This window comes from Oryctolagus cuniculus, chromosome 6 (genome assembly GCF_051225735.1).
Source record: "Oryctolagus cuniculus isolate XC-2025 breed Fujian yellow rabbit chromosome 6, ASM5122573v1, whole genome shotgun sequence".
In the NCBI taxonomy this organism is placed as follows: domain Eukaryota; kingdom Metazoa; phylum Chordata; class Mammalia; order Lagomorpha; family Leporidae; genus Oryctolagus; species Oryctolagus cuniculus.
The window spans coordinates 23,948,293-23,975,875 of NC_142872.1; the positions used below are offsets into that span (position 1 = coordinate 23,948,293).

Genomic DNA, 27,583 nt, shown 5'->3' on the forward strand with positions numbered 1-27,583 from the left:
TCCTACCAGGCCAGCCACAGCAGGAGAGGAGCCCTGCTCCCAGTGCTGCCCCTGACTCCCCCAAAGTCTCCAGTGAGTCTTCCCCTCTCCCTCCCAGCCCCAGCCACCTCGGGCACTCTTGGGGCTGAGCCCTAGGCCCCCTTGGTCACCCCACTCTTGACTCTCTCCTACCAGGACAGCCACAGCAGGAGAGGAGCCCTGCTCCCAGCGCCGCCCCCGACTCCCCCAAAGTCTCCAGTGAGTCTTGCCCACTCCCCTCATCCCCTGCCTCTTTGGGGCCTCCAGGAGCTGAGCCCAAGGCCCCCGAGGTGACCCCACTCTTGACTTTCTCCTACCAGGCCAGCCACAGCAGGAGAGGAGCCCTGCTCCCAGCACCGCCCCCAAGCCAGCCTCCAAGGTGTCGCCCTCCAGCCCCAGTGCCAGGAGCCGTGTGGACCTCGCAGAGCCAGAAGCCGCCGCAGCTGCCCGTGAGCCTGAGGGGGCTGGGACCGCAGCCACCACTGACACCACAGACTCCACAGCCAGCACCCAGGGCAAGAGGCAGGGCCAGCGCGGGGTTGGCAGGAGGATCCTCCGGTTCCTGCTGAGGGCGTGCTGCATCCTGCCGTCCCGAGGGAGCAGCCCTGGTCACTGCTGCCGCAGAGTGGCCCCCAAGTAGCCTCGCTCCGCCCCCATCACCAGGAGCAATGCGCAGGCTGAGCTGACCAAACGTTTTTCTTTGCTTGAGCTTGGGGAAGTCATACTATAATTTAAATTTGCTTTATTACTCTACTTTGGGGCTTTATATACATAAAATGAAATCTATGAGATACCTGTTGAAAATGCATTTTAAAGTGACTTTCTTATTTCTTAATTTGATCTTTTAAGCCTTGCAATTAACTTTGTCCAAATAATAATGGAAAAAGCTAGGCTGCACGTGAGGAAGAAACGATGCTGAGGTCGCTAAGCTCTGTGCTTGGCCTCTGGCCTTTGCTATCTTCAGCCTTGCGGCAGCTCCTCTGTTGCTTCTGTGACCCCATTTTCCAGGTAGGAAAGGCTTGTCCCGGTTACACGGTTACACACAGAGATCCTGCCCGCCTCAATCAGGCCATCCAGGGGTCGCTCCAGAGACTGGCACTAGAAGCTGCCCAAAGCTGTGGCCCACCCACGGCATGCTGCTGGCAAGAGTCTTGTCCCGCCGGCGCTCCCCCAGCCCTGCCAGCTCTCCTGCAGACTAAGCTGGCAAGGCCTAGCGTCTCGCTCACCACTATCGCCAGGACTGCACACAGAGCCTGCCACTGCTGTGAGAATCCTGCACTGTTGTCACTGCTGCCCCCAGATGAAGGCCCTTCCCCGGGATTCATGCCTGGAGCATAATTATGACTTAATAGCGAAGAGAGAAGAATGGAATAAATACATTAAAAAGGGAATATTCACAAATTTTACAGCCAACCAGGACGGCACTCAAGTATTTGTTAAGTACATGCAAGGCAGTTCCTCATGCTGAAACCTAAGCCTCAGGGAAAAAGAGCGGGCTACCCGGGACGGCCTGAGCCCTGTGGAGCCCACACAGGCTGCTGCACAGGCGGGAACCTGACCGAGCCCCTTGCAATAAGGGCGGGCTGTTCTGTAGACTGCCTCTTCCCTTAACTGGAGGGTTCCTCAGGCCTAGGGTTTGATTCTCAATTCCTAAAAAAACACTAGTGTGAGTGCCAGTGAGGGGTAGGTAGGTACAGGATAAAGCTCAGGTTGATGTGAGGGAATCAAGGATCCGCTTTGCATGAGTGTGAAAAAAGCCATAAAACAGAACCATGCTTACAGGTACACTGTGGAAAAATCCAAATTATAAAATCATTACCTGCCATTATTACATTAATATATTTTAAAAGAGCATTTTAAACAAAAAGTTTGGCATTTATAAAACAACAGGAAAGAGGGCTCGTACAATGTTGTTGAATTCACCTCAGACGGCATGATCTATAAATACATAAATATCCATGCACACTGTTACAGTGACAGCTACTCAAAGGGTGAGGACTTGGAAAAAGCCAGCTGAGACAGGTTCCCTGTCATTCCACCTGCCTCTTTCTGTTGGCAGTCCCAGCAGTCTCCAGAGCTCTGTGGTCAGTGTCACACTTGTCCCAGCCTCCTTTGTAAGCCTGCAGCTCATGATGACACGATGTTAACCTTCCGTCTTAGCTTTGATGCTAGGGGGATAAAAAAGAAAGGGTTATGCAGGCACGTAGTCCAGGGAATCTAATTCATCTTCATAAAGGTAAGACGTAGCAGAGATGCAACATTTATTTAGGTACTACCCAGACAGAGAGCATACTTAGACACCATTAACATTTTACTACAGATGAGCAGGTTCGGCAAAGCAGTGACCACACCATCCATTTGGAAGCCAGTGCTTCACTTTCTTGTTGCTTACAATCAATAAATGCTCAAAATCTAAAGTGGTAACGGAAATAACTAAACTCACTACAGTGAGTGCTCTAAAGGCAGAATCACACAAACGCTTGTTGTTCTAAATGAGCAGCATTCGATTCAGGTAGTAATTCACAGCGCTGCACAGGGAGTCGGGCTATTTAGGGGATGTGAAGGTGAGGCATTTCTGGATTCACACTATTAGAAGCTGTAAAGCCTATCTTCACAGAGTGGGCAACTTCAGCGGCTTCTGAGGACTGTAGCACCTTTGCTGAATTTAAACTTGGCTTCAGACAACTTTAAAGTAGGGTGTGAAGAAATCACTTTGGCTGTCACCTTGTATTTGAATGGATTTCCTTAACATTTAGCAGTATGAGTGAATCAGTCTTTTTAGTAATCAGAAATTTCAAGGTTTGACCTATTTCCCAGCTGAGCAGTCAGTCCTGAAGAGATGGGGAGGAGGAAAAAAAAGGCCTCAGCGAAAAAAGCCAACTGCAGGACGTGCTTCTCCTCTGAGGAGAAGGCAGTGTCTCCAAGGCAGCCGCTCACGCCCAGAGCAGAGAGGCACCTAAGCCACCTCTCGGGTCTCGGGTCGGCCAGACCAGCAGCGCACCAGCACTGCAGCTGCCGGGGGCTTGGCTGTTACTGGTGCTGCCCTATGGGGCTGGACCCAACTTTTCTGGCTTTACTTCTGGTGGATAAAGAGACAAAGATAGCTCCACTGAGCATGTACCATGGGACCCAAGCCCTCTGGTAACTCAACAACAGGTTTAATCTTTTCAAACACACAACCATACTGGCCACCTTGCAACACTGCAACTGCTGCACCCCAGAGAGTAGCAGGAATTGCACCAGGGGGTCACCCACACAGACACAATGCACAGGGCCCCTTGAGAAGCAGGACACATGGGGTCACCCACACAGACACATGCACAGGGCCCCTCGAGAAGCAGGCACAGGTGGGGTCACCCACACAGACACAATGCACAGGGCCCCTCGAGATGCAGATACATGTGGGGGTCACTCACACAGACACATGCACAGGGTCCCTCGAGAAGCAGGCACAGGTGGGGTCACTCACACAGACACATGCACAGGGCCCCTCGAGAAGCAGGCACAGGTGGGGTCACTCACACAGACACATGCACAGGGCCCCTCGAGATGCAGGCACACGTGGGGTCACTCACACAGACACATGCACAGGGCCCCTCGAGATGCAGGCACACGTGGGGTCACTCACACAGACACATGCACAGGGTCCCTCGAGATGCAGGACACATGGGGTCACTCACACAGACACATGCACAGGGCCCCTCGAGAAGCAGGCACAGGTGGGGTCACTCACACAGACATGATGCACACCTTTTCTAACATTCACTTTTCATACACAGCCACTTTCCAAATAAGCTTTTCTTCTTGGGATAAGAGTGTTCACAGGAAAAATGGACCACGTAATTTAGTTGACAGCTTCTTTCTCTGAGCCACTCATGTCAGCTTCCTAGTCACTTACTCCTCTTTCTCCTTGATTAAGACATTACCTTGGAAATATTAACTCTGACAGTCAGCAATGACACCCTTCCTGAGCCTGCTGCCGCTGTCTGTTAATTATCATTCGTTAATGGGTAAGTGGGGCACCCACAAAGGCTGCTGGCAGGCTTCCAGGGATGCTAATTAGAGATCTGAGATTGTTTGGGTTTGAAGCCGCCTCTTTCAAAAGAAAACAGTATCGGGGCCAGTGCCGTGGCACAGCAGGTTAAAGCCTTGGCCTGAAGTGCCAGCATCCCATATGGGTGCCGGTTCGAGTCCCAGCTGCTCCACTTCCGATCCAGCTCTCTGCTATGGCCTGGGAAAGCAGCAGAAGATGGCCCAAGTCCTCAGGCCCCTGTACCCACGTGGAAGACCCGGAAGAAGCTCCAGGCTCCTGGCTTCAGATCAGCGCAGCTCCAGCTGTTGCAGTCATCTGAGGAGTGAACCAGCAGATGGAAGACCTCTCTGTCTCTACCTCTCTGTAACTCTTTCAAATAAATAAAATAATTCTTTAAAAAAGAAAACAGTATCATACACTGCAACTTTTGGACAAATCCCACCTGTCAGAGACCAACTCTCATTTCTTTTCTCAGACTTCCCCCCAAAAAAGTCAGACACACAGAAGAGATGTTCTTGCCTTAAAACTGCAGAACAGTCATCATGTATCTGCATAATTTTACTTCTTGAGTTTATGTCTCTAAGTCATCACTGTCGGGTTCTGAGATGCCAGAGATTAATTTCCACTTGCCAGCTAGCTTTAAAACCCAACTCAACTCTAATTATAGAGCTGAAGATCAATTTCAGGAGTAACAATAGATGTTTGCAGGTGCACAGCTTGACATAAGGGATTTCTCTGCTCTCAGTCTTGGCAGTATGGCCCAATGCTTCCCAGCCTCCACTACACACGCAAACGACAGGCCAGGAATAAATGTGGCCACAAAATCCAGTGGCTCCTCCCAGTGTGTTCTCAAGGTGACCGTCACCAGACAGGCACAGCGTCCATCACCATACAAATCTGCTGTGGCTCACAGGCCAGAGGACTTGCTCTCAGGATGGGCTTATCTAAAAGACTTAACAACTGGCAAAGCTCAGTGTAGGAGCAGCCGAGTATCATTTTGGTGGCATCAACAGTCTAAAATTAAACTTAGTTACTAAGAAAATGTAAGTTTTATTTGAAGCAAGTTGCAACATGCATAATTCAAAAATGCTACAGAAATGTGGCCTCTGCAGGCTTCAGCAGGTCCTAACTGCAAATGACTGACTACGTGATGGCGGTGCTGCTTCCAGGATGCTCAGATCGCGCCAGGAGCCCTCTGGAGACACTGTGTGCAGGACACTGTCAAGAATACACATCCTGGGGCTGGCACTGTGGTGCAGCGGGCAAAGCTGCCACCTGCAGTGCCGGCAGCCCATGTGGGCGCCAGTTCAAGTCCCAGCTGCTCCACTTCCAATCCAGCTCCCTGCTAATGTCATGAGAAAGCAGCAGAGGACGGCCCAAGGACTTCGGCCCTTGTATCCATGTGAGACACCAGGAAGAAGCTCCTGGCTCCTGGTTTCCACCTTGCCCAGTCCTAGCAGTTGCAGCCATTTGGGGAATGAACCAGCAGATGGAAGATCTCTCTCTCTTTCTGTCTCTTCCTGTATCTCTGTAACTCTGCCTTCAAATAAATAAAGTAAATCTTTAAAGAATATACACATCTCAGGCCAGAGATCTGTACATTTTGAGGGACAAGACCCTTTTATGATGTTTAACAGTTCAGACAGACCCTTACACACCTACCCACGCACACTCCACACTGGTCTAAGGACAATGTTTGGAACATACATCACCTCTTGGGGTTTGCACCCAAACTTCATGAAATATTCTGATCTTTCAGCAGCTCTGCATGACTGGACAGAGTCTAGTTCTACCTTTCAGAAAACACAGGACAGAGAACCATAAAGGACAACTGATAAAACAGGAGCAAACCCAAGAAGGGAGAAAACCTCTTAGGGACAAAAAGCAAGGGAAAAATACTGTCCCACAGCTGCTGGCACATGAAGGTACACCCTGTTCCCTGCCTGCTCTGCCCTGCCAGGGGCTCTCCAGTAGCCACTGCCCCCACCCCGCCCCCCTGCCAGCTGGGCCCCAAGAACTGCACCACTATGGGACAGGGACTACCCAGCAATTTTTTTTTTTTGTCAGGCAGAGTGGACAGTGAGAGAGAGAGATAGAGAGAAAGGTCTTCCTTTTGCCGTTGGTTCACCCTCCAATGGCTGCCGCGGCTGGCGCGCTGCGGCCGGCGTACCGTGCTGATCTGATGGCAGGAGCCAGGTGCTTTTCCTGGTCTCCCATGGGGTGCAGGGCCCAAGCACTTGGGCCATCCTCCACTGCACTCCCTGGCCACAGCAGAGAGCTGGCCTGGAAGAGGGGCAACCGGGACAGAATCCGGCGCCCCGACCGGGTGTAGAAACCGGTGTGCCGGCGCCACAAGGCAGAGGATTAGCCTAGTGAGCCGTGGCGCCGGCCCCAGCAATTGTTAAACATCATGGCCACTGTCATGGATCCCAAAAATCAAATTCCCAATTCACACAGCTGCATGGGTAAAAACAGTAGCTTCCTGCTAACAGCTGATTTTAAAAGCAAAACAGAAGCTTGAACATCAACCCGAAGCTTCTGACTCCAAGTTCAAGTTAAAAACTAAAAGAGGACAGAGTTGTGGCACAGGGGGTTAAAGCCACCACTTGGAACACTAATGTCCCAAATCGGAATGCTGGTTTAAGTCCCCACTGCTCTGGTTCCAGCCCAGCTCCTTGCTACATGCATCTGGGAAAGCAGCAGAAGATGGTCCAAGTACTTGGGCCCCAGCCACCCTGTAGGAGGCCCAGATGGAGCTGCTTCTGGCTTGAGCCTGGCCCAGCCCCAGCTGTTGTGGATATCTGAGGCGTGAACCACAGGATGGAAGATCTCTCTTGTTAGCTTTTCAAATCAATTTATTAAAAACAAACAAAAGGAATCTTTTTTTAAGAAACACCTTCTGGGGGCCAGTGCTGTGGGAGTAGCAGGTAAAGCTGGCACCTGCAGTGTCAGGATCCAACATGGGTACCGGATCGAGTCCTGGCTGCTCCACTTCCAATCCGGCTCTCTGCTATAGCCTGGGAAAGCAGTGGAGGATGGTCCAAGTCTTTGGGCTCCTGCACCCTTGTGGGACACCCAGGGGAAGCTCCTGGCTCTTGGCTCCGGATCGGCACAGCTCCAGTGAATGCAAGACATCTGTCTGTCTGTCTCTGCCTCTCCATCTCTCTCTGTAACTCTGACTTTCAAATAAATAAATATATCTTAAAAAAAAAAAAAAAAAAAGAAAGAAACACCATCTGAAACCCACCGGGGTATATACTGGTTTGCAAATCAAATATTTTCTGGGCAGCTGAGAATTTAATTTCTTGAACTCATCAAAAGGAGATTGCTATATACCCTGCCTTCCCAAACAAGCTCCCACGGAGGTGAAAGGGCTTACCCAGGCCTCAGAGGTTAGAACTACAAAGGGGCCCCAGCTTCTGCCATTTGATCAGTTTTGTGGAAATTTTCTGCTCTACAGTGTGCCTTTTGAAGTTATAAGAACTATAAGGTTTGAAGTTATAAGGACTAAAACTCAAGGCACCACCCACGTCACAGTCCGCTCTCAAACAGACCTGACTCAAGTGCCCAAGGAACTCTGGGAGCTATGGGAGCAACTTCCTGTGTCACCCAGGGAAGCACATCTGGAGAGGGGTGCTGAAACGTAGCCAGGATGCCAGCCCCAAATGAGGCTCTCTCTGCCTCACTCTGCACAGGCCCAGCCCCGAGGCAAGCTCCGGGCAGAGTCCACACCTCACACAGCCTAGGCGGACAACAGCTCCAGCACTGGGGCGCGGCTCCAGCCACACTATGGTTTTTTTTTTTTAAAGATTTATTTATTTATTTGGAGGGCAAAGTGAGGGGGGGGGGAGGGAGGGAGGGAGAGAGGGAGGGAGGAGGGAGGTCTTCCATCCACTGGTTCACTCCCCAGATGACCACAACAGCCAGAGCTCTGCCAATCCGAAGCTAGGAGCCAGGAGCTTCTTCTGGGTCTCCCACAGGTTGTAGGGGCCCAAGGACTTGGGCCATCTTCTACTGCTTTCCCAGGCCACAGCAGAGAGCTGGATCGGAAGTGGAGCAGCCAGGACCAGAACCAGCGCCCATATGGGATGCCAGCACTTCAGGTGGCGGCTTTACCTGCTACACCACAGTGCCAGCCCCTCCAGCCACGTTCTTCTCAGCACATCAGATGTCTCAGAGGCCAAATCTGGTCCCGCCCTCACCCGCTGAGCTAACGAATTATTCTGTTACCAACTGTGGCACATTAGTCAACATGTTCTTGAAGCTCAAGCAAAATACTCAAAACAATGTTCCTAGACAAACTGAAGAGTGTTCACGTGCTGCTTCACCACCAGTGTGTAATTTTCCTTACTGAGTTACTACCTGATTATGAAAAGTTTACAAATTACAGGAAAATCTAAATGAAAGGCCTCATCTTCAGGGCAGTAAACAATCACGTTGCGATGCAGCAGGTTAGGCCGCCGCTGGTGACCCTGGCACCCGCATCGTATCAGAGTCAATGCACATCACAGCCGCTCCCCTTCCCATCCAGCTCCCTGCTAATGCGCCTGGGACAGCAGTGGAGGTGGCCCAAGTATTTGGGTCCCAGCCACCCACGTGAGAGACCTGGATGGAGCTCTAGGCTCCTGGCTTTGGTCTGGCCCAGCCCTGGCTATTGCAGACAAAAGGAGAGTGTGCCAGCACAAAGAAGATATCTTCCTCCCTCTCTGTTGCTCTTTCAAATAAAAATAACTAAATATTGGGAAAAAATCATATGCTCTGTTACAGACCATGAACTACACCATTTTGTCAAATACACTTGGAAATGGTATTTACCTTTTTCATTAATTCACTTCTGGTAGTGAACTGTGGCAGGTCTTCCACTTCAATCCCATCAGCCATTCCCATCACCTTGTCTAAAAGGTCTTTATTGTAGCTGCATAATAAAAAGGAATAAGGTAAAAACCTGGGAAGCCTGACTTGTCCTGTGGGCATCAGGAGACTGACAGGAAACTGTTGGGGAAACCGACACAGTGCAGCCCTGGGATGGGCCCTTCCCGCTCCCGGATACAAGGCCAACGATGGAGCGGGCGTTTGCAGATTCACAGCAGTGGCACGCATATCTAGCAGTACACGTGCCATGCTGCTTTAACGCAAACAGCATGTGTCCGACCTTGCACCCCGTGGACCACGACGGCCCAGGGGCTTCCAAAAACTAGAGAAGGGATGGGGGTGCCTGGCTTGCTCCCCCACATTATTCTAACAAAACCCAGCTTAGGAAGCAAAACCAAGTGGCTCCGGCCTGGAGAGGCCAGGTGACCAGTGAGACAGCCGTAACAGCCACAGAACCAGGAACGCTGTTAGAAACTGTCCAGTAAAAGGGTTCGGGGGACTCCCGCTTTGCCGCCTTATCAGGCACTCAGCGGCAGGCTCCGCAGGCATCCTCAGGACGCAGTGGGCTGCGGGGATCTTGGCGGAAAGACAGTGAGGTTCTCACTGGCCCCAGCTGAGGATTCGGCAGGCTGGGGAGTGCGGAGTAAAAGCTAAGGACCACCGTCCGCGGGCGAGGCCTGAAGCGGCAGGGCCCTCCCAAAGCCGTCTCACCTGTAAAACCCAAGAGTCCAAGAAGCTAGCAGGTTACAAATGCACTTTGCAACGGGGGTCGTTTAGCTAATGACAGCAGGAACAGGAATAGCAGCTCAACCTTCCAGCCCACCTTCCACTGAGCTCATCAACCTTGAATTACTGGAGTCACCACAACCACCCGTTTACCAAGCGAGGAACCGAGGCCCAGAGATGTCACAGTGTGTCCGGGGGTGGTCAGGCCAGGCCCGGCTGCGGCGCGGGCGAGCGGCCGGGGGCAGGGATCCGCACCTGCAGCCCAGGAAGAGGTGGTTGGCCCACACCATGGACAGAGACAGCAGCTGGTCCAGGCGGCCGCCGCCGTCGGGCGGGTCGCGGTAGTCGGGCAGGTGGCGCAGGATGAATTCCATGCGGGCTTTCCATTGCTTCTCGCTCTCGGAGTAGGAGCGGAACTGCTCCGCGAAGTCGGCCGCCTGCCGCACGCCGGACACCAGCTCCTCCACCGCGGCGGCAGCCTCGCCACCTACCATGGCGCCCGCGACGCCGAGGGCTGGAGCAGCCCGCCGCCTTCCCGAGGTGCACCGCGCTCCTGCCCGCCGGCTAGAGCGGCCCCGGCGGCGCGCGACTGCTCCGGAGGTCCGGCCTGGAGCGCCCTCGCCGGGCCCGGCGGCCCGCGCGGGTTGCGACTGCCGCGTGCGGTTTCCAAACCCCGCGACCGGAGAGTCCGCCCCGCCGGGGTCCCCGGTTTGCGGTGAACCCCGCGGGCAGCCGGTGGGAAACCTGAGCCCGCCACCGCCCCCAGCACAGTCGGCACACCGATGCTAGCCGGAGCCAGGCCGTGTCCTCTGGAGGCAAGGCGTCCCCAGGCACCGCCCCATCCCGAGCGAAGCGGACGCCTTCCGTTCTGGGGGCTTAGACGTGTAGCTCTGGTCGGTTCCCGGGGGTCTCCACGCCCCACGCGGGTGGGGGCCCAGCTGTGTGCCCACAGAAACCCGTTCGGACATGCGTCATGCTGTAAGGACCCCAAAGTGCACCAACAGGTCCTCCTCCTTCTGGCGTGGAGCGGTGAGACGCTTATTTCCCTGCGTGAGGGAACTCAAGGCGCACCTCAGGCGCGCACGGCCGAGACGGGGCTCCACGGCAAGCTTCCTGTGTTTCCTTAGCGTGGGGTATTCTGGTTTTTGTTTTTTAATTAATTAATTTATTTGAAAGGCAGAGTTACAGAGAGGCAGAGAGAGAGGTCTTCCATCCACTGGTTTACTCCCCACATCGCTACAACGGCCAGAGCTGGGCCAACCGGAAGCCAGGAGCCAGAAGCTTCCTCCGGGTCTCCCACGCGGGTGCAGGGGCCCAAGGACCTGGTCCATCTTCTACTGCTTTCCCAGGCCATAGCAGAGAGCTGGATCAGAAGTGGAGCAGCCAGGTCTCGAACCAGTGCCCAAAGGGAATGCCAGCACTGCAGGTGGTGGCTTTACCTAGTATACCACAGCACCTGCACCAGCGTGGGGTACTTGGTAATGGGAACTAGGTCTTTCTCCCCCTCCTCACCGTTTTCTCCTCCACCTTCCATATGAAAACATGGAAAGCAAACGCACACCACCCCACCACACTTGGGAGGTAGGGCTGGGAGGAGACTCAGGAAGCCTGTTAGCCTGTGAGCCCCGCCTCCAGGTTCTTCCTTGAGGTTGTGTTGGCCGTCGTAGCTACTGCTTTTTGATGCTGGTTTTAGCATCAGCTTGTCCGTGTCTAGACAAACACGTGCTGGGATTGGATTGAATCTGTGGATTCTGGTGGGTGTCCTGACAGGCAGCAGTTGACGCTGCACCTGCCCTACCGGCGTCTCATAGGAGCATGAGCTGCAGTCCCCACTGCTCTGCTTGGACCCCAGCTCCCTGATGATAACCCTGGAAGGGACTGGATGACGCCCCAAGTGACCCCTGCCACCCAGGTGGGAGACCTCGATGAAGCTCCTGGCTCCTGGCTTCAGCCTGACCCAGCTCCAGCCATTAGAGGAGTGAACCAGCAAAGGGAAGATCCATCTCTCTCTCTCTCTCTGTAACTCTGCCTTTCAAATAAATAAATCAATCATGAAAAGAAACTATTGATAATTCAGGAATTATTATCTTATTAAGAATTAGTGTAAGCCGGCACCGCGGCTCACTAGGCTAATCCTCCGCCTGCGGCGTGGCACCCCAGGTTCTAGTCCTGGTTGGGATGCTGGTTCTGTCCCGGCTGCTCCTCTTCCAGGCCAGCTCTCTGCTGTGGCCCGGGGAGGCAGTGGAGGGTGGCCCAAGTCCTTGGGCCCTGCACCTGCGTGGGAGACCAGGAGGAAGCACCTGGCTCCTGGCTTTGGATTGGTGCAGCACTCCGGCCATGGCAGCCATTTAGGGGGTGAACCAACGGAAGGAAGACCTTTCTCTCTGTCTCTCTCATTGTCTAACTCTGCCTGTCAAAAACAAAAATAGTGTAAATATTGAATATTTCAACCCATGAACATGATCTGTGTCTCCATTTATTTAAATGTCTTATTTTTATTTTATTTAGATAGGTGTCTTATTTTTGTGCTGTATTTCTAAAGGCAGTGAAAAATTAGATTTACACACATAGCTACCACTGCTTTCATTCTGCATTCCTTATCCATCTCTTGCCCCCATCTGGTCTCATTCTCCGTCCAACCCAGGAATTTATGTTAGAACTTCCCTGCTGGTGCCGAGCTGTTTCGCTTTTTGCCTGCCTGGAAGTGTCTTCATCCCGCCTTCTGTATTAGCTGTATGACTGCATGACAGAATTCCGAAATTTAGTGAGCAAAAACAGTAAACACCGTTTATCTCCTGGTTCCTGTGTCAGGAATTCAGAAGTGACTTGGCTATAAATTCCAGCCACTTTGTTGTCTGGGGCTTAGGTTACGTAAAGGTTTGTCTGGGGCAGGAGGATGCACCTACAAGATGACTCACTCTTCCTGGCCCCACGCACCTCCCTGGGTGGCAGGGGACCATGGAGAAAGTGAGCCCAGACACAGCAACGCAGGAGCCACGCGGTCTTTTTCGACTTGGGCTCGTGGGTCGCATACCATGGCCTCTGACTGACTCAGTTCATTCACAGTGAGTCACTAAATCCAGCGCACAATCAAGCAAAGAGATTAGCCTCCACCCTTTGAACTGGGCGTCAAAGAATTTGTGACTGTTCTGCAAACCACCAGACCTCCTCCCCTCCTCCTCCTCTGCATCTTCTCTTCCTCTTCCCCCACCTCCTTCCAAGATTATTGTTTAAAAAATTCCTGTCAGTGGCTGGTGCTGTGGCCTTGTGGGTAAAGCTGCCACCTGAGGTGCCCGCATCCCATATGGGCGCTGGTTCAAGTCCTGACTGCTCCACTTCCGATCCAGCTCCCTGCTAATGCGCCTGGGAAAGCAGCAGAAGATGGTCCAAGTGCTTGGGGCCCTGCACCCATGTGGGTGACCCAGAAGCAGCTCTTGGCCCAGCTCTGGCCATTGTGGCCACCTGGGGAGTGAACCAGCAGATGGAAGATCTGTCTCTCTCTCTCTCTCTTTCTCCGCCCCTCTGTAACTCTGCCTTTCAAGTAAATAAATAATAAAATGTATTCCTACCAAATCTTTTGACTGGGAACCCCAAGCTAACTGTAGAGATAAATATTTCCCCATTAATTATTCCTTTTCTGCTGAAGAACATTTTTTAGCATGTTGGGAAGTATCCTCTGTTTTACTGACTTTTATCTTCAATCAAGAGTGTGTAATTTTATCAGGAGGATTTTCAACACTAAGATAATCATGCAATTTTCTATTTGTGAGTACTAATATGATGACATATCAGTCAATTTTCTAATATTTAACCTTATTTCCATTCCTAGATGGGCCTCTGTTTGGACACAACATGTCATTCTTTCAGCATGCTTTTGGATTTTGTTTGCTAAAATTATTTAGGATTTGTACCTTGAATCTTATACCCTATATAAACCTTTTTTTAAAAATTCTCATGGAGCTCAGGACACACTACCCATGTATATGTGTATATGAAAAAGCCAAAGCAAAAAGGGTCACTCACGCCTGCCCCTGTGCCACTGTCCCCTAGAACAGGGTCACTCAGGGGTCTTCTCATGAACTTCTCACTTGAGGCATTGCAAAACCATCCTTGGAGAGGTGCCCTTCCTGTGCCCCGAGCAGAGGAGCATTCTTATTTCTGAAGGCCCAGAGACACTGAGACAAGTGTGTACAAACAGGCCTGGCTAGGTTTTCCCAACGTATTACCACTCGCTCCTCACCTTGTTAATGTTGGTTTATTTATTTATGTTTTTTGCAGGAAAAGTAGAGACACAAAAACAGAAGAAGAGAGAGAGTCCTTTTGCTGCTTCACTCTCCAAATGCCTCCCACAGTCAGGGCTGGCCCAGCCCACAGCCAGGAGGCTGAAACCCAATCCACATCTTCCACACGGTGAGTGGCAGGGATCCTGGTACTTGCGTCACCATTGGCTGCCTCCCGAGAAGCACATTTGCAGGAAGCTAAATCAGAAGCAGAGAAACTGGGTCTTGAACTAGATGCAGGCTCTTATGCTACGACTCAAACACTGCACCAAAAGCCCACCCTAAATCATATCCTTTTGTCCTCCAATCGTGTTGTCTGTCCGTTCTTCATCAAACCCAAGCAGAACAATATATAAGTTTACCTGATTATCTGAAGGCTCTCTGCCACTTAAAACTTGTGTTTATTTAACAAATGTATGCTTTTCTGTTGTTATTCTGTGTTTCGTTGTAGGGGCATTCACCACAGACTTTGCAATGGATGAGGAAAATAAGTTCTCTCCTTCCCTACTTTTCAATCTATGCATACAGTATTTGCTTAAAAAACAGAAAAAGAGCTTGTTAGGCCGGTGTGGCACCATGGGTTAAGCCACTGCTTTTGATGCCAGCATCTCAGAGTGCCAGTTGGAATCCCAGCTGCTCTGCTTCCAATCCAGCCTCTTGCTCATCGTCTGGAAAATCAGTGGAGAAAAACACAAGAAGTAGGGCCCTTGCTACCCACATGGAAGATAGGGTGGAGTTCTTGGCTCCTGGCTTCAGCCTGGCCCAGACACGGCCATTGCAGCCAACTGGGGAGTGAACCAGCAGATGCAAGATTTTTCTTTCTCTGTCCCTCCCTCTCTCTGTAACTCTGACTTCCAAATAAATAAACAAATCTCTTAAAAATTTTTTTCTTTATGAAAAGAGATGTTTTCTTAAGTTTTTTGTTTTGATTTTTAATTTCTGATTTTTGTATAATTATTTGCTTCCTTCTAATTTCTTATTTTGGACATGGGTCCATTCTCTCTCTCTTTTAAAGATTTATTTATCTTTTTTTGTTTTGTTTTATTTGACAGGTAGACTTTACAGACAGTGAGAGAGACAGAGAGAAAGGTCTTCCTTCTGTTGGTTCGCTCCAAATGGCTGCAATGGCTGGAGCTGTGCCAATCCGAAGCCAGGAGCCAGGAGTTTCTTCCCGGTTTCCCATGCGGGTGCAGGGACCCAAGCACTTGGGCCATCCTCCACGACTATCCCAGGCCTCAGCAGAGAGCTGGACGGGAAGTAGAGAAACTGGGACTAGAACCGGTGCCCATATGGGATGCCGGCGCCACAGGCAGAAGATTAACCTAGTATGCCACGGCACCGGCTCTGAGATTTATTTATTAATTTATTTATTTGAAAGTCTGAGTTACAGAGAGAGAGGAGAGGCAGAGAAAGAGAGGTCTTCCATCAGCTGGTTCACTCCCCGATTGGCCACCGTGGCCGGAGCTGTGCCAATCCGAAGCCAGGAGCCAGGAGCTTCCTCCTCATCTCTCATGCAGATGCAGGGGCCCAAGGACTTGATCCATCCTCTGCTGCTTTCCCAGGTCTTAGCAGAGAACTGGATCTGAAGTGGTGCAGCTGGGACTCAAACCGGTGCCCACATGGGAGCTTTACCCGCTACGCCACAGCGCTGGCCCCCATTTTCTCTCTTTCTTAAATGACTAATTTAGTTTGTGGCTTATGAACTTTATTGACTTTTTCTATATGCTATGTGTGAAATTATTATTTTCTGGAAATTCTGCTGTCTCAGTTTGTATTTCCTTTTGATCATGAAATCCACATACATCTCCAGTTAGTAGGGCACTTTTGTTTGCTTTCTGAAGGTGTAATAAACTTCAGTGTTTGCTCTGTTTCTATACAATAGTATCCACATTACTTTCACTTTGAAAATTTCATGAATCTTTGTATCCTAATATATAATATTTAGTGTCTATGCATGTCTGTGTGTTTGTGTATATAAATATTCCAGAGTACTTTTTTAAAAAAAATTTATGTATTATTTGAGAGGCAGAGTTACAGAGAGAGGGAGAGACAGAGAGAGAGATTTTGCATCTGTTGCTTCACTCTCCAAATGGCTGCAATGGTCCGAGCTGAGCCGATTCAAAGCCAGGAGCTTCTTCCAGGTCCAAGCACTTGGGCCAACTTCTGCTGCTTCCCCATGTGCACTAAGAGGGAGCTGGATCAGAAGAGGAGCAGCCAGGACTCGAATTGGCGCCCATATGGGATGCCAGCACTCCAGGTGGAGACTTAACCTACTATACTAAGGCGTTGGCCGCTCCAAAGTACTTCAAAAGAAAGCGTATTCCTTATTCCAAGGGCACAATGACTGACATATATCAACAATACCTACATTTTTGATGCTGTTGTTTGCACTTCTAGATCTTCATTTAGTTTTGATTGCTTCATCTGTTATGAACTTGGAAAGGTGGATTGAAGTCTTCTACCATCAATGTGTCTTTATCTGAATTTCCTTGTGCTTCTATCCTTTCTACTGTCTGGAAGTTGCCGCTGTGTTTGCTGTTTGGCAATAGGTATTCCCAAGGTAAACTTTCATGGTGATTGTGATTTTTGACATTAAAAAGTATTCTTTTCCATCTTGTTGGAAGCTTTTTGTCCTGAATTCTGTGTTGTCAGTTATTAAGATTCTTTAATGCTTGTGTTTTCCCGGTGTGACTTTCTTTGTTCGTCTTTCCATTACTGACTTCTGCGAATCATTTTTTCTTAGATGCCTAGAATTGCACTGAGTTTGTGATCTACTTTGAAAACCTTTATAAGAAAGACACGTTAGAGGCAGGTATTGGATGTAGTTAGGACACCACATCATATTGGGGTGTTGTCTTGTTAGAGTCCCACGTCTTCTGCCTCCGTCCAGCTCTCTGCTGATGCACATCCTGGAAGGCAGAAGGTGCTACCTTAAGTACTGGGTTTTCTGCCACCGACATGTACGACACGGGGTGCAGGGGCCAGCACTGTGTCTTAGTAGGCTAAGCTTCTGCCTGCAGCGCTGCCATTCGTGTCCTGGCTGCCCCTTTTCCCATTCAACTCTCTGCCTATGGCCTGGGAAAGCAGTGGAAGATGGCACAAGTGCTTGGGCCCCTGCACTCATTTAGGAGACCGGATGAAGCTCTTGGTTTCAGATCAGCCCAGCTCTGGCCATTGTGGCCATTTGGGGAGTGAACCAACAAATGGAAGGCCTTTGTCTGTCTCTCCCTCTCTCTGTAGCTCTGCATTTCAAATAAATAAATAAAATCTTAAAAAAAAAAAAAAAAGACCTGGACTGCAAGGCTCTTGGCTTCAGCCTGGCCCAGCTTGACTGCTGTGGGCATTTGGGCAGTGAGCCAGCAGATGGAAGATTCTCTCTCTCTCTCTCTCTCTCTCTCTCTTCCTTTCAAATAAAATGAAAGTAAATCAATAAAAATAGAAGATAAACGAGTTGAACCCATTTAAACATATTGAGATGACAGATACATTTGGTCTCAATTCTTTTTTAATAGTGTTTTATGTAATATTTTCATAATGTAGATTTTATTTTCACCCCTTCCTTTCTTTTAACATTTACAAATGTGTTTATTTTCATTTTATTTGAAAGAGGTGGGGGGAGACAGAATCTTTCATCCACTGATTCACTTAGCTAAATTCCCTCAACAGCTAGGGCTGGGCCAGAAAAAGCCAGGAGCATGGGACTCGATTTGGGTCTCTCACGTGGATGACAGACACCCAGGTATTTGAGCCAGCCCTGCTGCCTCCCTGGGGGCATGTTAGCAGGATGTGAAGTAGAGCTGGAACTTCGGCCAGCACTCCAATATGGGAGGCAGGTATCCCAAGCAGTGTCTTAGCCACTGCACCAAACACCTGATCCCCTCCCGTTCCTGTGTTTTTTGTTTTATTTTGTTTTGTTTTCAGATAGAGTTATAGACAGTGAGAGAGAGAGAAGAGAGAAAGGTTTTCCTTCCGTTGGTTCACTCCCCAAATGGCTGCTACGGCTGGCGCTGCGCCAATCCGAAGCCAGGAGCCAGGTGCTTCTTCCTGGTCTCCCATGCAGGTACAGGGCCCAAGGACCTGGGCCATCCTCCACTGCACTTCCCGGGCCACAGCAGAGAGCTGGACTGGAAGAGGGGCAGCCGGGACTAGAACCCAGTGCCCATATGGGATGCTGGCGCCACAGGCGGAGGATTAACCAAGTGAACCACGGCGCCGGCCCCCGTTCCTGGTTTTTTAATTGTGTTGATACTGAGGAAGGTTTGCACTTTTGTTCTAGAAGTGTTAGGTAGGAAGTTAGAAACTGGCCTAAATGTGTGTGAGAGAGGCCTGAGGAGAGGAGCGCAACAGCCTCTGAGGCCGCCCAGGATTCTATGCTGCAAGGTCCTGCAAGGTCCTTTCCAGTGGTCTCAGCCCTTCCCCAGGAGAGTCCTCTCTGCTTAGCACCACGGGGTCACCTGGCCTGATAACGTGGAGCAATGAAACCTTCCCCTCCTGCCTGCAAGGCAGACGCCCTAGGGGAGGCTCCTCTGCCGGTGCCAGAACCTGGGGAGGAATTTCCCAAGCTCTCAGCTCTCTGCTGAGCCGCCCGCCTGGCCAGCCGGTGTATTCTCTCCATTTAACCAGGCAACCTTGTTTTCCCCGGTCTGAGTGACTGGGCACTCCCGCTCAGATTCTGTCCCATCCATTCTGACGGATGCCCTACCCCGACAAGCCTTGCTATGTTGCTTACCACTGCTCTCTGTCTCATGCCTGAATTCTCCCTTGCGAGAAGACAAGAACCCCACCCACTCCGCTAACAGAAGCTCCCTTTGTACAAGACTCTTGATCTACGTTGGAGCAGTAGCTTTTGATTCCTTACTAGAAGGGATGATAAAATTATGTCAACCTCTTCCTCTCTGCCTCCTCCATCATCCACACTGTAGAGTTACAGATCTCAGGGTTTATGTTAAATATACTTCAGCTTCCACTTGATTCGGATACTTTACTATTGTTTTAGTCTATCTGAGGTGAGCTGTGACCTCATTCTTCTACCCGTCCTCTCTCTCCCTGCTTCCATCAGGAATGAGAAATCTCTGTGATCATGTTTCTAGTTAAATCTGAGCGATGAACGTCCTCTTCCTCTCAGGGCCCCAAGGGTGTTCCGTGGTGCTGATATTGCCGATCCCTGGTTCTAGCGGTTTCCACAAAAAAGCTTGTGGAAATGATGTTCTCTGATTTCTTTTGGGATTTAGAATGACTGTAGGCTTATAAAAAAAAAGATTATTTATTTGAAGGGCAGAGTTAGAGAGTGAGAAGGAGAGACACTGCATCTGCTGGTTCACTCCCCAGGTGGCTGCAGTGGCTGGGGCCCAGGCATTTTAGCAGGGAGCTGGATCCCACGATGCTGGTGTGGCAGGCGGCTTAACCGGCTGCACCACAATGCCAGCTGCTCCTGTAGGCTTCATCCTGGATCAGCTTGGCCCCTACTTGGCTTCCTCTGGAATTCTCTGAGGTGTCCTCCACTGCGTGTCGTGGAGGTGGGGAGATGCCGGGCTGGAGAAAGCCCTCGGACAAGCCTCGCCCCCCGCCAGGAGCCGCCCCTTCTCTGGATTTCAGAGCCCCCTTGGGTTGGGGGGAGCTTCTCTGTGCATTTCTGTTCTCCACAGTTCTTCACAGCCCTTGCTTCTAGGAGAAGGTACCCACTGCTGAAAGGGTTCTTTCTCCAGAGCTTTCCGAGACTCCGCTGTCCCCAGCAAGCTTGCTTGTTCCACAGCGGCCCTTCAGCGGGACAGAGTAGCCCCTGGGGGTTTCGGAGCCCCCTGACGCTGTACACCCTCTTCTCTCAGGCTCTTCGCCAGGCTTCATGCTTCTTCGTAGTACTCCGCTGTTAGTTTTTCCCCGGTTTCATCAGATACGCAGTTTTCTGGTTTGCTGTTAAGCTTTGAACTTTGCAGAACCAAACTGCTGCCATGTTCCTTCTGAAATGGAGCGTTTTCTTAATTACATTTTGGTACAAATACTTAATCAATGCCAGTGTGACTTACACTTTCAGCTAAACTTCTGTAGATATTCAGGCTTTTTTCCTTCCAATAAATCCTCAAGGTGGAAATCCTGGTTCAAAAGAACTTACGCCCTTTTAAGGCTTTTAGTTTTGCCAAATGACCCTCCATCGAGCTTCCACACCCAGAGGCTGCAGGCAGTCTCTGAAGCGGGTGAGTCATCCTTGCAATCACTGCTGCTGTACCCTTGGCGTTCCAGGCTCACCTGAGTAGCCTGTCTCATCCACGGGAAGACCCCATGCTTTGCGGCTGATGCTGTGTCGAAGCCTCCTGCCCCGGGGTCCTGGCTCTGGAAAAGGGCCTGTCTCCATCACTCTCCGGAACTTTCAGCTCTTGTGTTCTCATGTTGGTCCCTGCAAAGAGTAGAAAGGTAGGGGTGGGGTCGCCATGGGGGTGGGGTGCAGTCCCACGGGTGAAGCCTCCCTGGGTGGCAGGAGCACTGAACCAAGGACCCCAGCGTTTCCTCTCCTCCCCAGCACGGGCAAGCTCCGGAAGTAAGTTCAAGTCCCAGAGGTTCCAAAAGGGTCAAGAAGGAAAAAATATCGATGTTCCTGCACATACAGCAAACAGCCTGAAACAGACAAATGGATCTCAGAGGCAGTTTTAGTTCTGGCCATCCTGCCTTGGAAAAGTAGAAAAACAAATATTTAAAATACTTACTGTAGAATATTTTGTCTCGGGAAATAACCGATTGAGGCTGGTGTCACAGGTGGTGAAAAAGTCGCCCAGAGCAGTCAGAGTGAGCAGAGCTGGATCTCTTGAAGGAGCGGCAGGGGAGCAGCGGGCAGGTGGGACAGCTGGAGGGGGATGGCCGCCACACCGACAGGCGTCCGGGCTGTGCCTGTGAACAGCAGCTTCCTTACAGATGGGGTGAGTTTCCTTGTGGTCCATTGGGTTTTCCCAGTTATGTAATTTGCCAGGGAGTTTGCACTGTGCTTAGCTCGGGACTTTCCCAGTCCACCAGTGCCCTGCAGTGTGATCCCCCACCTATTTATTTATTTATTTTTTTTAGACAGGCAGAGTGGACAGTGAGAGAGAGACAGAGAGAAAGGTCTTCCTTTGCCGTTGGTTCACCCTCCAATGGCCGCCGCGGCCGGCGTGCTGAGGCCGGCGCACCGTGCTGATCCGATGGCAGGAGCCTGGTACTTATCCTGGTCTCCCATGGGGTGCAGGGCCCAAGGACTTGGGCCATCCTCCACTGCCATCCCGGGCCACAGCAGAGAGCTGGCCTGGAAGAGGGGCAACTGGGACAGAATCCGGCGCCCCAACCGGGACTAGAACGCGGTGTGTCAGCGCCGCAAGGTGGAGGATTAGCCTAGTGAGCCGCGGCGCCGGCCCCCCCACCTATTTTTTAAAACATTAAGAAGAGAGAGATCCCGGTGCTCTTTGATCTGTAGGGGAAGGAGAGACGTGAAAGTTTTCACACCTTGCCATCGGTGGCTATTGGAGAATATCTGCATTGCGAGGGGTTGTCGTCTGTATCCTTCTTGGATCTAGCGTTGCCCATGGATACCAGAATCCAGACACTCAAGCCCCTGGTACAGTTCATGTTTGCATATGACCTGCTCACTTCCTCCCCTGTACTTCAAGTCATATCCAGGTCACTTATAATGCAAATATATTGTAAATGCATAGATATGTAAATAGTTGTTATACTGTAGTGTTTAGAGAATAATGACAAGAAAAATAATTCTGTGCATGTTCAAGACAGACATAATTCTAATATTAAAAAATTTTGTGTGGGGAGCAACTGGGAGCAACTCGGACTAGACTAAGTTACTGGAATTAAGACTTATTCTATGCATCTGCTCTCCCACAATATGGCGCTGAGAAGGGAGAAACAGCTTCTTCACAGCTGCCTCCAGTTCAACCAATAAACTGTAGGACTTGCTCCTGATTGGAGGAGAGCAGCGTACTCGGCGTGTGGGTAGCAGAGTTGGGATTGGCGGAGGAGGACTATAAAGGAGGAGAGAGACAACATGCACCAGGAACATCTAAGGGGAACACCTGTGCAGCCCCCGAGAGAGCCGGCCGGCGGTGTGCTGCTCCCCCGCGGAAGTGGGGAATGTGGCAGGGGGAACCGCCCTTCCACGGAGGTGGAAGGGTCGGTAGCCAACCCGGGAAGAACCAGCAGCAAACCCGGGGAGGGCCGAGCAGATGAAAGAACAGCGCAGGGTCCTGTGTCGTTCCTCCACGAAGAGGGGGAGCGACATAATGGTGCCGTGACTCGGATATGAAGCCTAGGCAGGGTTTAGTGTCGTTCCTCCACGAAGAGGGGGAGCGACATTTTGTAATTTTTTTGAGAGATAGACAGGAAGTTCCCATCCGCTGGGAGCCACAAAGGCCAAGGCTGGGTCAGTGCAAATCTGAATGGGAAACTCTCAGGGCCTCAGCAGTGTGAACCTGCTGCCTCCCACAGTGCGCATTGGCAGGAAGTTGGTATCAGATCCGGGAACTCAGATACGGGACGTGGGTCTTAGCTGCTAGCCTGAGTGTCTTCTACCCTGTTCTCTCCTAGGGCTTCCCCTGTATCCTGAATGTCCAGCAGTGCAGACTTCCACAAGACAGAATAATATGCAAGACATTTTTTAGTCTACTTACAAAAATTGCTTCAGGTTGACATTACAAAGCAATGGAAATTCGAATCCCAACATCTTCCTCCTACAGGAAGGTAGCCTATTTCTTACTGCAAAGGTAGTAAGGATAAAAATCGGATTAGCTTCTGTCTTCCAAAAGTTTGTCCATTATTTATATTCATACAGGATAGCATTTTCTGTACCAAAATGCATGAACGTTTTAGCCTTTTGTAAATGTAAGCTCAATTTTACTCCACTGAGTTAGACAAGTCTCTCTGCCAGAAACCTTAAAATTGATGTTCTCCTAGCAGCAATCTAGTGGCTGGTTTGACTTCACTGAATGGATGCTCAGCCTTCAGATCACAGAAAGTTAAAGTTCTTTGCTATTTTGGACGCCTCAGGCCATAACGGGAGAACTTCAGTGTGAGTACCTTATTTTAAGAACAGCATTCATGAAGTGCTCACAGGGAAGGAGGTGGAGGAGGGAACTTGAGACCAGATTACAGGAGCAGCAGCGGATAGAGTTAGAGAGGCCCTTTAACATCTTCAGAGAAGATGGCTTGTTCTTTGTTCTATTCCAAGGGAAGCATCGGGCCAAAGAATGAAAGCTCTGCAAAGCCAGATTTCGTCCTTAAATGGAAGAATTAAAAAATTTTTTTTTCATTTACTTACTACATTTATTAGTAAGAGAGGGAAAGAAACACACACACACACATTTTCTTGGAGGGAGGGAGAGAGAGGAAAAGAGAAGGAGAGAGCGAGATTGAGATTGAGATCCTCTGCCCGATGGTTCATTTCCCAAAGGACAGGACCAGGAACTCAGGCAGGGACTCCCACACGGGTGGCAGGGACTCAGCCACGTGAGCCATCACCTGCTGCCTCCCAGGGCGCACAGGCTCAGGAACAGGGCCCAGAAGAGGATCCAGGACTGAGACCGAAGGACTCCAGTAGGGGACACAGGCCTGCCAAGCAGGGACCTAACCCCTGTACCATATGTTTGCCCAAATGGAAGAATTTTAAATAATTACAGGTGTCTGAAAAATATAGAAGACCTCCTTGGGTTGAAATGAGCTTGCTACCCATGGGAGAATTCAAAGAAACGGTGATCTCACAGATCTATGATAAATTAATGACTGACTACCATAATTAAACATTTTACAACTTTTTTTTTTAAATTGAGGAACATAGCCTTTTGTTCTTAGAAAGCTCTGATGATGTTTAAGCAAACAATGTTGTTATTCTGACCATTGGCCATGTGGTGGTTCATCTGAGTTATTCTGAATTGGTTTTCTGCCATTGGGTCCTTGCTGGCTGGCTTCTAATGGCATCACCAAAGGAATAATTCATGGCAAAAACAATAGGATTGGTTTACATTTGTGTTCTGCACCTTTGATTGCCTCCTGGGCTCACAGGGACTGATGAGGGAGGGACGTTCTGTGACTAGACACAGTGGGGACTCGGAGCACGATCCCCTGCCAAGTATGGCCCCTGGGCGTGCTTGGTGCTTTCCATGCAGAGAGCAAGGGCTGCCTGGTCCCCAAGTCCTTGACTTCACTTCAAAAAGGAATTCAGGAGTGAGACTGTGGAATAGCACACAGTGAGCAGCCAGCATTTTCCAGAGAGAGCAGAGACCTGCATGGCACAGAGGCAGGCCCACTTGAGGGGAGTGGCCTGTGGAACTGTGTTTACCGTCGTAGGGGTTGCTTAATGAAAGGGGAGGTGCATTCATGGAGTTTCCTGGGGAGTAGGTGGAGATTTTCTGGAGTCTAGCTACTGTCCTTTTCACTCCTTCTGTGTCAGATGTTTCCTGACATGAGGGCTGCAGGTGTGTCACTAGCAAGCAGGGAAGAGCTGGGGGTCAGCCTATTGAGCCCTGGCCCCCTCTGCTGGTGTGAGCCTTGTCCAGGCGGGGGTGTGGTTTATATTCAGAGCAAATGGAACCAAACGCCTGTCCTGCAGGTCCTGAGACAGCAGGAGCTGCCATGTGCCAGCGGCTCCGCTGCTTTCTCACCTTGCCCCTCGCTGTGACCTGTAGGGCACTGGATGTCCTCCCTGACCTCTGTCCCTTCCGTCTCGGGCCGCTTTCTTCTTTCCCAAACCCAGCAGCCTTCCTCCCCAAGTGGGTTACAGAAAGCAGAACCCCTCTCCCCTGAGACGTGCAGAGGTCATCCTCTCTCTTCCCCTTCTGCACTGAAGGGGCTCTGCTCTACACCTGTCCCTGGGAGCACAGAATGCCGTGCAGAGGGCTGGGCACACAGGCCCTGCTGGGTTTCCCCTCAGGCGGTCACTACCAGGCCACCTTTTCTGTTACATTGCTTCGTGGCCATCCACTCTCCATCAAACCTGAGCATAAAAACACCTTTCCTTCACTCTCGGTCTTCACTCGTGAAGTCTCCTACATCACAGAAAATCTTGAAAATGAGCTTGTTTTGCACTTCTCTTGTTGACCCGCCTTCTGTTAGTGGAGCTTGGGCTGTGTCCTTCGTGACTTCGTGACAGCTAAGACAGGCATGTCATCTTTCCACTCTTCTGGTTCCCGACCAGTGCGCAGCACCTGGCCAGGAAGTCTCAGCCTCACGTCCGTCTCCCGCACTGGAATATTCATTGCCAAGGCCCTTCCATCGTCTCTTCCGCCACTGTCCTAGCACGTGAGGACAGTGACACCAGAGTTCACGTGTCAGGGTCCCAGGTGTTATTTTCATTTAACTTTTCTTTTGACAGTTACCTTTCAGCAGAGGCATTTGGCCCAGTGGTTGGGAGGCCAGTTGAGAGATGCCCACATTCCATATCCATACCTGGGTTTAAGTCCCAATTCCACTCTCCATTCCAGGTTTCTGCCAGTGTGCACCCTGGGAAGTATCAGGTGGTGGCTCAAGTACTTGGGTCCCTGCCACCCCACATGAAAGACCTGGATTCAGTGCCTGCTCCTGGCTTCAGCCTGGGCCAGCCCTGGCCATTGCAGGCACTTAGGAAGTCAACCAAAAGATGAACTCTCTGTGTTTGTGTCTCTCACAAATAAAATGGATGAATAAAAATCCCCTCTTATCTGTATGAGAGCAGTGTGGACATGCACAACAATTGAAAGGTTGGACAGGAAGGCAGTGCCTGTCCCTCCCTCACCTGCTCCTCTTCTGGTCTCCAGAGGTACCCAGTTCAACTCTTAGGTGCTTCTTGCAGTTTTGTTTTGTTTTTTAGAGAAGGAGATATTCCATCCTCTAGGTCACTCCCCCAGTGGCCGCAATGGCTGGGGCTGAGCCAGGCCAAAGCCAGGAACCCAGAACTCCATCCTGGTCTCCCATGTGGGAGGCAGGGACCCAAGCACTTGGGCCATCTTCTGCTGCTTTCCCAGGCACATAACAGGGAGCTGGATCAGAAGTGGAGCACTAGGACTCAAACCGGCGCAGAGATGGGGTGCCGTTGTCACAGGTGGCACCATGACACTGGCCCTTGGCTGACTCTCTTGTTTGGGTGGAGGGCTTCCCAGGAAGGAAAACTGTGGGGCAAATTATTTTCCATCTCCCTTGTTATAAACGTCGTAATTCTCCTGTGCTTGTTGACCAAGGGCTTGGATTTGATTCCTGGGCTGAACCCCACTGCCGTCTGGAGCTCTGACTCCCCTCCATGGGGCTGTGGGGCCCCTGAGATTACCGACTCCGGATGGACCTGCTTTTCCTTTCTGTCTTCTTTCAGGGTCTTTGCTTTACCCTGGTGTTTTTGTTTTATTTATTTATTTTTTTGACAGGCAGAGTGGACAGTGAGAGAGAGAGACAGAGAGAAAGGTCTTCCTTTGCCGTTGGTTCACCCTTCAATGGCCGCCACGGCCGGCACACTGCAGCCGGCGCACCGCGCTGATCCGATGGCAGGAGCCTGGTACTTCTCCTGGTCTCCCATGGGGTGCAGGCCCAAGTACTTGGGCCATCCTCCACTGCACTCCCTGGCCACAGCAGAGAGCTGGCCTGGAAGAGGGGCAACCGGGACAGAATCCGGTGCCCCGACCGGGACTAGAACCCGGTGTGCCAGCGCCGCAAGGCGGAGGATTAGCCTAGTGAGCCGCAGTGCCGGCCACCCTGGTGCTTTTGACATTTCATGATAATGAACCTTGAGAAGGAAACATTTTCTCTCCCTGAGGATTTGTATAATGTATTGAAGGTTTTCTATTCTTCCCTGAATTTATGGGTTCTCCCTCCCACCCTTCACACCCTGCCCTTCCCCCATCTCTCTGGTCTTCAGCATTCTTTAAATATCCAAGGATCCAGTTCTCTGATCCTATTAAAGGATTAGGTGCTGAAGACATGACTGGGTGGCCAGCACGCTTGGGTGGAGCTTATCCAATGGTGGACTTCCCTGCCTGGGAGCTTGGTCCTGAGCTGACTCCACCACAGGTCTTTGCTGGGGCAGGTGTGGTGGCACAGTGCGTTAAGCCGCTGCTTGGGATGCATACATCTCATCTAGGAGTTGTCCGTTGGAATCACAGCTTCCTGCTAACGTGTCTGGGAGTCATGGTGGTCACGTCCCGAGTAGTTGGGTCCTTGGGTTTGTATCAAACACCCATTCCCTCCACTCCTATTCTTAAAGCAATCATTACATAAAGTAATTCTTTTTTAAAATATTTATTTATTTGTGAGGCAGAGTTACAGAGAGAAAGACAGGGAGAGGCAGAGGGAGAGAGATTTTCTTTTCTTTTTTTTTCTTTTTTTTTTTTTTTGACAGGCAGAGTGGACAGTGAGAGAGAGACAGAGAGAAAGGTCTTCCTTTTTGCCGTTGGTTCACCCTCCAATGGCCACCGCGGCCAGTGCACTGAGGCCGGCGCACAGCGCTGATCTGATGGCAGGAGCCAGGTGCTTCTCCTGGTCTCCCATGGGGTGCAGGGCCCAAGGACTTGGGCCATCCTCCACTGCACTCCCAGGCCACAGCAGAGAGCTGGCCTGGAAGAGGGGCAACCGGGACAGAATCCGGCACCCCAACCAGGACTAGAACCCGGTGTGCTGGCGCCGCAAGGCGGAGGATTAGCCTAGTGAGTCGCGGTGCCGGCTGAGAGGT

The 27,583-nt window shown here is 50.8% G+C and overlaps 2 protein-coding genes and 1 non-coding gene across 6 annotated transcripts in view; 2 read left to right on the top strand and 1 right to left on the bottom strand.

The window, feature by feature from the left end:
- Positions 1-9: 9 nt before the first annotated feature.
- LOC100339055 (uncharacterized) lies at positions 10-822 on the top strand. Its single transcript, XR_016236112.1, has 3 exons — positions 10-72; positions 175-237; positions 339-822. It is a non-coding gene; the product is annotated as an uncharacterized LOC100339055 (transcript).
- Positions 823-1,838: 1,016 nt separating this feature from the next.
- On the bottom strand, positions 1,839-10,191 carry XTBD1 (XRN2 binding domain containing 1). 3 transcript variants are annotated; one of them, XM_089335871.1, is made up of 4 exons: positions 9,905-10,191; positions 8,867-8,966; positions 5,764-5,844; positions 1,839-2,186 (listed from the first exon to the last, which is right to left on the bottom strand). In XM_089335871.1, exons 1-4 carry the CDS (start codon positions 10,141-10,143, stop codon positions 2,175-2,177), a joined length of 432 nt encoding a protein of 143 aa, XP_089191997.1. In that variant the 5' UTR covers positions 10,144-10,191; the 3' UTR covers positions 1,839-2,174. The 3 variants fall into 3 exon arrangements, 2 of the variants coding, with proteins under 2 accessions (XP_089191997.1, XP_008253241.3); XR_011389731.2 differs by lacking the exon at positions 5,764-5,844 and having other exon boundaries at positions 9,635-10,191; XM_008255019.5 differs by lacking the exon at positions 5,764-5,844.
- A 45-nt stretch (positions 10,192-10,236) lies between these two features.
- Positions 10,237-27,583, top strand: part of JADE2 (jade family PHD finger 2) — a 129,618-nt gene continuing 112,271 nt past the window's right edge. For both annotated transcript variants that reach the window (XM_051844221.3, XM_089335868.1), the window contains exons 1-2: positions 10,237-10,678; positions 13,928-14,059. The gene's annotated coding sequence lies outside the window, so the exon portion shown is untranslated. The remainder of the gene's footprint in view (positions 10,679-13,927; positions 14,060-27,583) is intronic.